The following is a 13,574-nucleotide window of genomic DNA, read 5'->3' as shown; positions in this document are numbered from 1 at the left end:
CAAAATGTAATCAACATTCAAAAAATGATGAAATATATGTGTTCCTGATAATCATGAAAAAAGATAATATAGGAAGTAAGAAGGTAGATATTTAAAAATTAAGTTTGAAAACTTAGATATTTTAATTAGCTGGTTTAGTAATCCTTATAGCACCAAGAGCCATCGACACCAGCATAATAGCCACCGATTGGAAGGCAATCAGTGAACTGCCACATAACGTACGGACCCCAATACTGACATTCTGAGTTGTATTGTGCAATCCAAACATCGATACCATTAGCATTGACAATATCCATGTTAATGAAGTTCGTAGCCCAGTTCAAGTTGCAATAACACATTGGAGTATAACCTGCTGCCCTGATCTTATTCGCAAACGCCGCCGCCATTTGACCTACCAAATCTCTTCCTACGTTCATTGTTGGATCTTCGATATCGTAAGCAATTGGTAATCTGATCCACTGTCTGTACTGGTCGAAAATACTGATAGCGAAATCGGCTTCACCTTCGGCTTCTGGAACGGATTGAGCGTAACCATAGTGGTAAACACCAATGAGCATGTTAGCAGCGATAGCAGCTCTCATGTGGTTGTGGAATTGTCCATCAATTTGGGCTGGGCTGTAAGAACCATATCCGCAGCGAATCATAACGCCTTGGACGCCAGATTGATCACGAGCGGCGTTGAAATCAATGTCGCCTTGCCAGACAGAAATGTCGATAACCTTGTACGGCATTAGCAATTAAAATTGTGACCATCAGTTGATATTCAATTCAAATCAGATGAGATGTCAAAACGGTTATTAATCCGAATAATTCTGCATACTGTATATCTTATCATGATGTTTAAATATCATAATTGTAATTTGATCGGAATTGAAATTTTAAATATCATAAAATTGTCTCATCGTTTTTAGAAGAAAATGCATCATCCTTATTTGTAATTTGATCCTTAATTTGAACCTTTTTATTTGTATGATCAAAAAACCGTTGAATTCAAAATATAAGAAACGATTGTTATTTGGGTTGAGGTTTTTGTCTTTTGGATTAAATCGGGTAAGTTCAGCTTATTGTTTTCTACAAAATAAGACGATTTGCTTTTTTAAAACTTTAATTGTGACTATTTTTTTAAATTTTATAAAAAATATTCCAAGGTTTTATAAAATTAATCTCTACAGTGAAACTATTTTTTTAATAAAAAAACATGGGTCATTTACTATTGCAGACGTCTATATCTATAAAAATAAATAATTTCTCAGATATTAATAATTCTGTAACGAACGAATCAAAATTTGTCTAAATTGAAATCAACAAAGCTTAAAATATTAAAAGCGCAATTAATATCTTGATTTTGATATAAAAACTGATATCGGAATTTTAAGAAAAACAATTAATTATGCATACATATGAACCATCTTAAATTACTGAAATTGGACTTTATAATATTGCAGAAATTATACAAAAGTTGACCTTGGCTAGAATTCCTGTATAAACTAGAGATGCATAGATTATTAGTACTGCAAAACCATTTGTTAATAATAAATCGGTATGAAAACTATTCATTTGAAACCAAGAATGATAGCATGCTGTTTCAGATAAGGAGTTTGAAAAGTCTATAAGGGAAATGAATTTAATTAAAACAAAGGAGAAAAATACAAGGAGATTATCAAGAATTCAAAATTAAGCATGTGTAATGATTTACAAGTCATCTAAATTCATTTTGGCATATAATTTTGCATTTGTCGAAACTGGAATTCGAAAAATTGAAATCTTGAATTTAGGAAAATAAAATCAATTATTGAATTTTTAATATAATTAGAATAAGCGGTATAATGATAAAATAAATGACCTAAAATAAATGAAAGAGGGGAATATCCTATGAAAAGAAGCTCTCAAAACACAATTGAAATATGGATCTTTGAAAATTGACTGAATGTAAATGTATACAATTTAATAAATTTTATTCTACATATTATTACTTGTAATATTTGTTCGATTTGATCATTGAAAAAACGGCAAAAATTCAATTTATTGAATTGAATATCATTAATTATTTTTGTTTATATATTATGAAAACTTCTTCATAAACATGTTTGAGTAATTGTAATATCAATTCAATGCGTTCTTATCAAAATTTTCAATTGAATGAATACAGGGCCTCTATGTCAGCCAGATAGGGTCCTACGGCGCCTATTTGAGCTAACAAATCAAGCAAGAACGGAATATGGGCTCCCTGCATTAAATTATTCTAAAGAACTTTCCTTTATTGCTGGAGAACATGCAATTAATATGTCCAAGAATAGTATTCCATTTGGTCACTACGGATATAATTCCAGAGAGGCAATGGCTCCTACTACATTAGCATTTTCTGAAAATGTTGCAACTTGCGAACCAAATGATGATCCAGGTAAAACAATTATTTTATCTTGGCTCAGAAAACCTTCATCTTTCTCTCGTATACAAGGTGAATATACTCATACTGGTATTGGAGTTGCTGAAAACGCAAATGGCTCATGGTTTTGTACTCAAATTTTAGCAACCATTAAGTCCAAACTATCCAAAAAGGAGTCATTACTAGCTGTTACAAGATATGTTAACTGTTACCGTAGGAAAAATAGCGTTAAACCCTTGATTGTTTCGATTACAGCAGCATCAAAGTTAATGAACTTAAAGCTTTCAAACCCATCATTATTCAACGACTTATCTACTCTTATTATCAAGAATACCTTTGATAATTGCCAAGAAGCAAATTACATTTTCGAGAAAGTTCATAAAGGAGAAACTTCGCCTGTAGATGAATTTATCAGAATAATTCGAGAGAGTAAAATGTATCCAAAGCTAATACTCAGAGATTATACTCACGTTTCATTTTTAATTGATAATATCAACGAAAATACATACGGGTGCATTCTCCTTCTTGGAAAATGCATAACTCATCATCAAAAGATACCAAAGATGTATATGGGTTATCCAAATGCATCCAAAATGTTAATGATTTTGAATGATTATCGTTCCATCAAAGGAATGAAGCCAATTTTATTATCTCTTCAATGGTGTGAAGTTGCACAACGATATTGTGATAAACTCCGTAAAGAAGATATAGATATGGAGACCAAAACAATAACTCAAAAGATTCATAAGATTTCTCCTAATTCAAAACCAAATGTTGGGGTTTTTCTTACACCATGGTCACAGGATCCATTACAAGAGATATTTCTTATGTGGATATCGAATCCAACAATCAAAGAAATTATTATTTCTTCTGAGTGCAATGCATTGGGATTCGGACTCTCCATTGAACAGTATCAGTCATGTTATTCTGCGCGCGTGATTGGATACAAAGAATTTAATGGAGAAATGAAAGATGAAGAAGCTTTTTGTATGGGTGATCGCCCGACTTACGCGCTCGATGAGTTATCATCTGATGATGACGGTAATAATCAAGAACCTGTTATTGATGCCGCATCATCATTTGCTCTTACAAAATAATTATAATATTTTTAATAATAAAGTGTTTTGTTCATGTTGTATATTATAATTTATATATTTTGATATTTTTAGCTATTATTGACATAAAATGCCTCTCTAATTAATAATTATTATTTCAACTTCCAAATCTAAGCATAGTAAATAAATATTTAGAAGATAACATTGATTAAAATGGATAGGTTAGGAATGTGCAATGCTTAATACCACTTTCATCTATTTATAAAAGAAATCCAAAATTTCGCATTCATAAAAATTTTGCATAATTTAATAGAATTCATGATAAATAATAATTCATCGTAAGAAAATGTGCCATCTCATAAAAAACAATACAAAAATAACGTCACTTTTATAATGATGTACGTTTAGCAAAAAACAAGATGCAATCTTATAGCGCTGTACCTCTTACATTTTTCTTTCCGGGTCCAAATGGAAAGGTAACAAGCTACAAGCGTCGCGAAGAGCTTGGTCGTGGAGGTTTCGCTGCAGTTTATCGTGTCCAAGAATCTGAAACAGGTCAAGATTTTGCAATCAAAGTCATTAACAAGAGCAAATACACAAAGCCAAAGAGTATTGAGAAGCTTAAAGGAGAAATTTCTATCCAATCTTCTTTGAATCATCCAAACGTACTTAGATCATTTGGTCATTATGAAGATTCTCGTTACCATTACATCCTCTTAGAGTACTGTCCAGGCAAGTCAGTTCGTGATATGGTACGTGGTTCAAGAAGACTTCCAGAGAAGAAGGTTGTTGAGATCACAAAGGATATTCTTAGCGGTGTCTGCTATCTTCATGATAACCGTATCATTCATCGTGATCTCAAGTTAGAGAACTACCTTGTCGGTGCTGATGGCAAGATCAAAGTTGCAGATTTCGGCCTGAGTGCAAAGCTTGATTATGATGATGAAAAGAAGTTTACAGTTTGTGGCACACCAAACTACCTTTGCCCAGAAATTCTCCGTTCCAAAGGACATTCTTATGAAGTTGATGTTTGGGCAATTGGCGTTTCTGTTTACGTCATGCTGTTTGGAAAGCAGCCATTCGATTGCATCAAGACAAAGTTATTATACGAGCATATCAAGAATGGTAACTATGTTATTCCAATCGAACCTCAAGTTTCAAAGAATGCTAAGGAATTCATTAAATCAACACTTCAGATCAATCCAAACTTAAGACCAAGTGTTCAGCAACTCCTTTGCCATCCATTCATTACAGGCGGTCAATTTACTGCTATTGTTCCACAAAAGCCAATTGTTTCTCACAAACCAATTACAGAAAGGCCAGCTCTATTAGCAGAAGTTCCAAAGAAGCATGAGAATGTCCTTGACAATCCAATTGTCAATGATGCTGTTGATGGTCCTGTCCGTGTTGGTGAAGAAACCACAATTCCAAAGTATTTCGTCTCAAGATTCTGCGATGATTCAAAGAGAACAGGTCTCAGCTATCTTCTTGCTGATGGAACAGTTGGTATGATCACCAAAGAGAATGAAAGATGGATTATGGATCCTCACGAAGAATTCATTCAATTCTATAGGGATTATTATGTTACAGAACCAGAATTGATTGATCCTCTTCTTTCCAGTGAGCCAATGGTTGCAACTTTAAAGAAGTTCTCTAAGCTCTTGAAGAAACTTACATCAATGTTCACATTACCAGATGTTAGATATGATAAGAATGTACCACTTGCACATATTAAATACTGGCTTAGATCAGATAACGCCACTCTTTTCAGAATGGATCAACGTGATGTCCAAGTCAATTTTGATGATAAGGTGAAAGTTGCCTACTTCCCTCATACAAAGAGGATGATGATGGTTACAAACCTTAAGGAAAAGACACGTGCTATTCTCACCGACTCATTGAAGGCTTCTTACTCTTTGTCAGAAGAGAAGCGCCGATTTGAGATGGTAAGAGAGCTTATTATTAAGCTCAGCAAGACGAAGATTTAAGTCAAGTATTGTTAACTATGTAATATGATTTCTTTTTGTTCTTGAACTCTAAATTTTAACATTTTCGAAAATTATTGTGTTTATAACCACCCATTTTCACAACTACAAATGATTTGATAATATATTAGTTATAATGCAGCATATTCTGTTGGAATCATTCATATCAAAGAATGTTGTAATGAAATTAAAAAAAAATAATGGCTGCTCTAAATTAGAAAATGCAAAAAGATGTTAAATTTGGAAACAAATTGAATGATTTTAAAATTAATTCTCTTTTAGCGTTTTATGGGGAAAATACGGGCAATCTGTCGTCTTTTGAGTCAATTTCAAATAATTAATAGTTCCATTAAATTACTTATAACATTTATAATATAAAAATTAAGAACGCCATCCGATCGCAAATAATTATTAACTCCAAATTAAATTTGTTCGAAAATCAGATTGTCTTTACCACATGATCGATTAGATGTTTCATGCGTAGACATTGAGCACAGCTCGATTATAACAAATAAAGAAAAAAAAGTTAAAATTAACATAGAAAAGAAATACAAACAATTTTTAGATTAAATTAGCAGAATAACGCGCATTATTGTTCTTCAGGCGTAAGCGATTGTAATTAATTGGAACACTTGCCAAAGTTGACCTGGAAATGTAGTTTGATTTAACAGATGGGATTTTTGGCTTAAGAATGAGATCGGAGCGTCTCATATCACGAAGTGTTGGAGTAGAGTTTTGGAAATACGGCATTTCTAAGAGTTCATCAACAGTTGCTCTTTTCTGAGGGTTCTTTTCAAGGCATCTGGCAATAAGATCTCTAAGTAAGCTGTTTTGTACGAGATCTGCATTGTATTTGCCCTTTTCAATGTTGAATTGAAGGAACTTTTCATCTTGGGCTTGGAATGGGTATTGTTGAGTAACCATGTAATAAATTGTGACTCCTAATGCCCAAATATCAGCAATGATCGGATTGAACTGGCGGTGCTGGAATATTTCTGGAGCCATGAAATGTTTTGTACCATGGAAAGTGTAGCTGGAAGGAAGATCTTGGTACATTTTGGAAAGACCGAAATCACAGAGCTTAACTCTTCCGTAGTTATCAAATAAGAAATTCGAAGGTTTAATGTCTACATGGACAATATTTCTGTCATGGCAAACTTTTAAGCAGGCAATTACATCGTGAACGAGTCTTCTAGTCGCTTCTTCTGTAAGTTTCTCGACTTGCTTAAGCTTTTGGGCAAGGTCAGTGTCGCAATATTCCATCAGTAAGTAGTAATGATCAGAGAATTTGAAGTATTGATATAGATTACAGACTTTAGGATCATTTATTTCAATAAGGCAGTGAATTTCTGCACAGTTAAAGTTCTCTTTCGGTATTTTCTTAACTGCAAAATACTGATCATAAGATTGTGAATAAACAAGGAAGACGACACCGAAACCACCTCTTGCAATGGTCTTAATGAACTGATATCCATGCTGTTCAAAGAAGTCAATCTCTAGTTTATTCATAATAGTTTCTAAAGAAAAAAATGAATTATCTGAAAAATTTTTGATGTTTTGAATGCTAGCCATCATTGTCTTATAGGATGAATGGGGTATAAAAAAATATCAACACGATTGTTAAAAATAAATTTGAAGCACGTTTGATCATAAGGTTGCGAAAATTTTAAAAATTTTTATTAGAGAAACAATAGGGAACAGTTTTCAATCATAAAATAATCTGAATTGAAATGTTATTTTGAGAGGAGAGTTGAATTTGAGAGAGATTGAAAAAATAAATGTCGTTCATTGGAATAAATTGTAATTGGATCCTGATTTATTAATTTGAGAATCTCTCAAAATTTAGCGTTTCAATTGAAAATTCAATTTGCTTAACCATTTTTCAGAATTATTGAATGTATTCAAATAACAATTGTTTATATTATAAATGTATAATGCTATAAAATAGTTTGCAGAATTAAAAAACGGTTGACGTAAATTTGAGTTTATTTTTCATGACCTATTTTAATTATCGAACCTATGTATCAATTACTCTACATTGCATTTTCCTTATTTTCGCATTCATTGCTGGACTACAACTTTTGAATATATAAATAGCCGGTTCATCCTCATTTTAGAAAATAATATTAAGCAACAGATATATAATATGAAAATATATCTTTTACTTTTGAATATGTTTTCAATTTTGATTTTTTATATAATTCATATATCCCACCTCAATTAAAACAATCAAATGAATTATGGTATGTCAAAAGTATTTTTACATCTTGAAAGAAACTTATTTGTTCTATTGCAGTTGTTCTTTCTTGTAAAATTTGATCATTGACAATTGCATTGTTCAATTGAACCTTAATTCTACTGCGTTTGTTTCTATTTTATTGATTGCTAATTGCACATAATAAATCTCGAGAATTTAAATCACTGGTCCGAAATCTTTAATGGGATTTGAGAATCATATTAATCATAATATTGAAAATTGAAATTTGCATCACATAGGATATCATGTGCTTGTATTTTATATGTTTCATTATGGTCAAATCTTCACTCAATGTCAAATCATGATTTCATAATTTTAATCTTTAAAAGGTGCTTGTCACTCTATAGTGTCTTTCAATTTTGCACTAATATCTTATAACGAGCCAATAAAAAAAGAATCAAATGTAAATTATTCAATCTCTATTGTTTAGTTGGTATGACACAGAGGGCGCTATTAGTTGGCTGCTCTTTTTACACATACCATATAATTATGAATATCTACCGTTCAAAAAGAACTGTTTCCTTTTGATGTTGTAGATATCCAATGTCATTTTAAGAAACTATTTTTCGCACATTTTCTTTTTACTGACTGGCATTCATTCTTTACTAAAGGAAAACGTGAGCTCTGATTAAAAATGTCTGAATCTGATAAAAGGCAGGGGATCTAATGATTCTGATTTTGATGACTGATGGAGATCCGATTGCATGTTTGTTTTTGAAGAATTTTCCCTAAGTACTTAGTGCATCTAATTTGAATGCTTATAATTTTTATGTGAAATTAGTCAATTTACCCGAAAATGTAATCAAATCTTAAATCTAAAAATGAGAACTTCAATATATTCATAGCCTCATTGTATTTTCTGTTATAAGGCGCATCTAATATTGGCATAATGATTTGCTTGCAGCATAATATCGTTGCTTATACAATCGAGGTAGCAAACCACGCAATCTATATTTACATCCCTTCATAGAAATACAAAAGATTTTGTTTTTTAATCCCGTTTTGATTCAATCCAGATAGTTTATCTTATAAGTACCACTCATTTGCCGAAAATGAAAGACGTTATAGACATAAACTTAGTCTAATTGGTCTATGGTTTATCCATCGGGATAATAAAATTGTCAAATATTATGAATGAAAATGAATCAAAATTGGTTAGTAAACTCAACCTCTTTCTAAAGGTTGTCACAGACGAAGAAGCATATAATAGTATCAAAAGTATTGTTAAAAAGGCCAAAATTGATTCGGTAATTGCAAAAATACAGAATTTTCTGGCGATATCAGAAGAAAGTAAATCAATCGATGAAAAAGAAGCCGCAAAAATAAAATCTGCAATTGCAGGACTCCGAGATTATCTTTCAACATCAAATTTAGCAAACAATTTTGCAGCAAATATCAATAATTTAGAGAAAATAATTGACTCATTAAGAACGAAATATAAAATTGGCCCTACATATCTCAGTGATATTGTATTGAGCTACAATAGACTATCAGATTTAGCTGCAGATTTGCAAGAAAACCCGGAAAGTAAAGATTTCTCAAATCAAGCTAGTACTTGCTTATATTATTTGATGGAGAAAATCGATAATATGTGGAAAGAAACAAATCAAAAGACGAATTTATGGAATAAAACAAATTCCAACTTAAGAAAGACAACTGAGAAGGTAATAGCTGAACTATGTACAATGAATGGAGTCATTAATTTCATTGATGACTTCTTATTACAATATGACACTTCAGAAAACGCAAAATTCAATTATTCTTCTTTCTTCCAGCCAAAGAGCTTCAATTATATTAAAGATCTTATAGAAATACCCTATGATATGGCCTCCGATTTCGAAAAAGATATGATGAATCGAAGGAAAAAAGAATTAGCAGCTTCTTACCAAACTATATCATTAACATTCCAACCAATGAAGCAACTTGAAATTGAGCATGCTGAAAACAAACGATTGACAGCACTTTATAGAGCTTCTTTAATGTCAAAAGAAGATTTAGAAAATTTGAAGAAAGAAAATGAGAATCTTAAGCAGATTATCAAAGAATTGGAGCAATCCATCGAAAATCAAAAGAATTCGGCTCCTCCAACACCAAAGAAACCTCAAAGAAAGAAAAAATCTAAATAGACATCATAATTGAAATTACATACACAATACTATAATTTCTCTTGTTATTGTTAACTTGTTCACATAATATTATTGTTTGAAAACCTTATCATTGAAATAAAAAAAATTAATTCTATCAAAATTCTAAAATCTTGCTTTGTCTGCATCCTAGAGTACTATAAAAAACTATATATTGTAATTATGGCCGCTATTAAATAGTTTGTGAAAAACCTTATTTATAAATTGATCCGTTGATTCATGAAAATTTATCACAATTTTGAATAAAAACGGAAAATATAATGATTAAATTTAAGGCATTAGAGGTTAATTTGAATTAAAAAAGGTCAAGAGGCATTATTATGATATTAAATAGGATTTTAATTCCATCACAGAATTCAGATCAAACAGCAAACTTTTCATTCAATTATCGCGATTGAAAATTTATAAGTCTCATCACACTTTTCAATGCTCGATTTTTAAAAACTGTTTAAAAATGGAGCTTATATTGAAATAGTGTAGAGACTAAAAATTACCACAGACTATTTCAGAGGATTGAGTTGCCACTCAATCCTCTGAAAAGTCTGAGGTAATTTGCAAAATTACTCATATAATGTATTGATATTGTTTCAAAAATTTTAAGATAAAAAAAATAATCTCCATCATTATTTCACAAAAAACGTGCAATTCAATGTAATCATTAATGATCATTACTTTGATGTTTGTTAAGGTCAGATTCAGCTCAAGCGAAGTAAAATTTTTGATCAATTCAATTTTTTTAGATGCCACCACGGCAATTATGGAGGCCTCACGGCTCAGCCGATGAGATCGATATACAGCTTACAGGATGGGAATTGGTCCGTATTCTCAAATACTTACAGAATAAGTCATTATTCTTCTTAACATTGCTCACAAAGACATCAAGTTCAGCAATGCCTTATATTATGTCTCTTATCCAAGGTGATTTAACAACTATATTAGTTGACAAGTATTTCTCAGATGGTAACAAGTTCAAACAAGAAGTCAACAATGTAGCGAATAGATTATACCTTACTGTTATCATTACTTTTGTTCTTGGTGTACTCAACACCATTGTTGAATCAAACTTTGTACCACAATTTTTAAGAGATCTTAAAGCAGCAGTCATGAAAGCACTCATGAATCATGATATTGAATACTATGATCAAACAGAGACCGGTGTAATCATTGCTCGTATCACTGATGATGTCGGAAATGCATATTCTGCTTATACAAACAATATCCTTCAATTAGCACAGTCAATGGTTTCCTGGGTTATTGGTTTGATCGTATGCTTCACGAAATCACCGAAACTTACTGTTTACCTTCTATTTGTTGCTCCTCTCTACGTAATTATTGAGCGTCTTCGAAATAGAAAACTTGATGCTCTTTGGCTTGAATACAACAACTGTTCCACAACAGTTTCAGCCAAAGCAACAGAAATATTAACCTCTTTCAGAACTGTTCGTTCATTTGACGCTGAATTACGCGAATATCAAATTTACAAACAACAATTATTCGATGTACACAAAGTTGTCAAAAAGAACAGTTACATACACGGTGTTAGAGAGTTCTGCAGCTCCATTGTCCAGTGGGGATCAGCCGCAATGATACTTTACATCACAGGAACTCAAGCAGCTCGTGGAGAATGCGAGCCAGGAGTAATTGTAGTGTTTTTGACTATCTCGGATATGTGGAATTCCGCATTCGCAGGTATTTTCTCGCTGTTCGCTGAGTTCAAGAAGGCCAACGTTTCGTCAGCGAAATTATTGGAAATATTGGAGAAGGAACCATCGATAAAACGCGATCAGGGAAGAAAATTGGATCATGTAGAAGGCAGAATTGAGTTTAAGAATGTCGTTTTCAAGTACGCAACAAGAGAAAAACCTGCATTAAACGGATTAGACTTTGTTGTCGAACCAAATACAACTGTCGCTATTGTAGGTGAAAGTGGATGCGGCAAATCAACAATTCTTCAGTTGATTGAGAGGTTCTACGATGTTCAAGAAGGTCAAGTATTAATTGATGGTATTGACGTCAAAGACATCGCTCCTGAATCACTTAGAAGTTTCATTGCATTCGTTCCTCAAACTCCTACGATGTTCTCTATGTCAATTAAAAATAATATCAGATATGGAAAACCAGAAGCACACAGAGAAGAAATTATTTCGGCCGCTAAGGTTGCCAATGCACATGAATTCATTATACAGCAGCCACAAAGCTATTCTACTGAAGTTCACCAAAATTCTCTTTCTGGCGGTCAAAAACAAAGACTTTGCATCGCTAGAGCTGTCATGAAAGATGCTCCAATACTCCTCCTCGATGAAGCAACAGCAGCTCTCGACGCAGAATCAGAAAGACTCGTTCAAGATGCAATCGGTTCTTACAGAGTTGGCAAAACAGTTATTATCGTCGCCCATAGACTTTCTACCGTCAAATACGCTGAAAAAATCCTTGTTCTACAGGAAGGACACGTAATTGAAAGTGGAAACCACGAAGAACTTATGGCAAAAGGTGGAGCATACGCAGAACTCGTCAAGAACCAACTTCAGTAATTTTTATATTATTTTTCTGTTGAATAAACTGTTTCATTTTATTTCATTTGTAAATTATTTTTTCTGATTTTCTTGTTTGAATTAGTGAAAGTTACGATTAGTACTTATACATAAAAATATGAGCTTCTTTAACCAATTAACTTTAATCAAAAATACATTTTCAAAAAACATAAAGTTTCATTAATAGTTATTCAAACTTTGCTCTTTTTGCATAATTTCAATGCATTGTTGATATTTATCTGGTTTGCATTTCCAAAGTTTTTTGCCAATTTAAATTACAACATCTTTTTAATGAGTATTTGAGTGACTATGACATCAGTATTAGTTGTATATCAAATGTATTTGAATTTGATCTATAGAGAGCATTGAACGATATGTAACACACTCAAAAAATATTCATGAAGTATGAAGACTATCTTGTGCTTATTGATGTATGCAAAGATTATGTTAATGCATTCAATGCACTATATAGACTCCATACATACGATGATGTTGAAATCGAGAAAATTTATAGAGAAATCAAAAAGGTATTCATTGACTCTGAATTATATGAGCCAATTCAGATTCTCGAAATAATATCAGATGCTGCAATATACAATAATGGTTACTTCAAGTCATACTGGATGATATTCAAAAAGATATTTGAAGGAATTGATCATTCTCAAATATACACAATTTCAAATCTTTTCGACTATTTTGTGTATAAAGAATATGGAATTCTTTTCAATGAAAAGAAGTGTAAATTATTTAAATGGTATGATTCTTTAAAGCTTTCGACTAATGTCCATAAATATGGTTCAATTTATAAAGCAATTATGGATGATGATAAAGAATTTTTTATTGCATATACACGCAATCCTTCGTTCAATAAAAATCAAAAATTACAAAGTGAATTTTATCCGAATTCAGAAGATGGATATACATTACTTGAATTATGTTGTTATCATGGCGCAATTGGTTGTTTTAATTTTTTACTATCAGAATTTAAAGCAGATATTACATATCAATGTCTTTGTCTTTCATTTCTTGGAGGGAATCCAGGTATCATAAGTGAATGTCTGAAATATAGGGATCCCGGTGAGCAATGCATGGAATATGCAATTATATCTCACAATATTGATTTTATTTCTTTTCTGATGAATGAGAAACGCCTTCAACTTAATTTAAATTGTTGCATGAAGCACTATAATCTTCAATCATTTTTATTGCATTAAAA

At 31.9% G+C, this 13,574-nt stretch overlaps 7 protein-coding genes across 7 annotated transcripts; 5 read left to right on the top strand and 2 right to left on the bottom strand.

The window, feature by feature from the left end:
• Positions 1–69: 69 nt before the first annotated feature.
• TVAGG3_0398000 (glycosyl hydrolase) lies at positions 70–758 on the bottom strand (the record flags this gene model as incomplete). Its single annotated transcript, XM_001322337.2, has 1 exon — positions 135–731. The coding sequence occupies one exon, from the start codon at positions 729–731 to the stop codon at positions 135–137; it is 597 nt and encodes a 198-aa protein (XP_001322372.1).
• A 1,381-nt stretch (positions 759–2,139) lies between these two features.
• Positions 2,140–3,647, top strand: TVAGG3_0397990 (protein-related family; the record flags this gene model as incomplete). The annotated part of the gene is made up of 1 exon (XM_001322338.1): positions 2,140–3,483. The coding sequence occupies one exon, from the start codon at positions 2,140–2,142 to the stop codon at positions 3,481–3,483; it is 1,344 nt and encodes a 447-aa protein (XP_001322373.1).
• A 203-nt stretch (positions 3,648–3,850) lies between these two features.
• Positions 3,851–5,469, top strand: TVAGG3_0397980 (regulation of centriole replication; the record flags this gene model as incomplete). Its single annotated transcript, XM_001322339.1, has 1 exon — positions 3,861–5,429. The coding sequence occupies one exon, from the start codon at positions 3,861–3,863 to the stop codon at positions 5,427–5,429; it is 1,569 nt and encodes a 522-aa protein (XP_001322374.1).
• A 491-nt stretch (positions 5,470–5,960) lies between these two features.
• Positions 5,961–6,949, bottom strand: TVAGG3_0397970 (protein serine/threonine kinase protein; the record flags this gene model as incomplete). The annotated part of the gene is made up of 1 exon (XM_001322340.2): positions 5,988–6,935. The coding sequence occupies one exon, from the start codon at positions 6,933–6,935 to the stop codon at positions 5,988–5,990; it is 948 nt and encodes a 315-aa protein (XP_001322375.1).
• A 1,609-nt stretch (positions 6,950–8,558) lies between these two features.
• Positions 8,559–10,113, top strand: TVAGG3_0397960 (uncharacterized protein; the record flags this gene model as incomplete). Its single annotated transcript, XM_001322341.1, has 1 exon — positions 8,814–9,809. One exon carries the CDS (start codon positions 8,814–8,816, stop codon positions 9,807–9,809), a length of 996 nt encoding a protein of 331 aa, XP_001322376.1.
• Positions 10,114–10,515: 402 nt separating this feature from the next.
• On the top strand, positions 10,516–12,545 carry TVAGG3_0397950 (mitochondrial ATP-dependent permease MDL1 family; the record flags this gene model as incomplete). Its single annotated transcript, XM_001322342.2, has 1 exon — positions 10,568–12,358. The coding sequence occupies one exon, from the start codon at positions 10,568–10,570 to the stop codon at positions 12,356–12,358; it is 1,791 nt and encodes a 596-aa protein (XP_001322377.1).
• Positions 12,546–12,756: 211 nt separating this feature from the next.
• Positions 12,757–13,572, top strand: TVAGG3_0397940 (protein of unknown function (DUF3447); the record flags this gene model as incomplete). The annotated part of the gene is made up of 1 exon (XM_001322343.1): positions 12,757–13,572. One exon carries the CDS (start codon positions 12,757–12,759, stop codon positions 13,570–13,572), a length of 816 nt encoding a protein of 271 aa, XP_001322378.1.
• Between the last annotated feature and the right edge of the window lie 2 nt (positions 13,573–13,574).

Source organism: Trichomonas vaginalis, chromosome V, assembly GCF_026262505.1.
Source record: "Trichomonas vaginalis G3 chromosome V, whole genome shotgun sequence".
Lineage (NCBI taxonomy): Eukaryota > Parabasalia > Trichomonadida > Trichomonadidae > Trichomonas > Trichomonas vaginalis.
The sequence above is the reverse complement of the archived record's forward strand: the minus strand, read 5'-3'. Positions and strand labels throughout refer to the sequence as shown.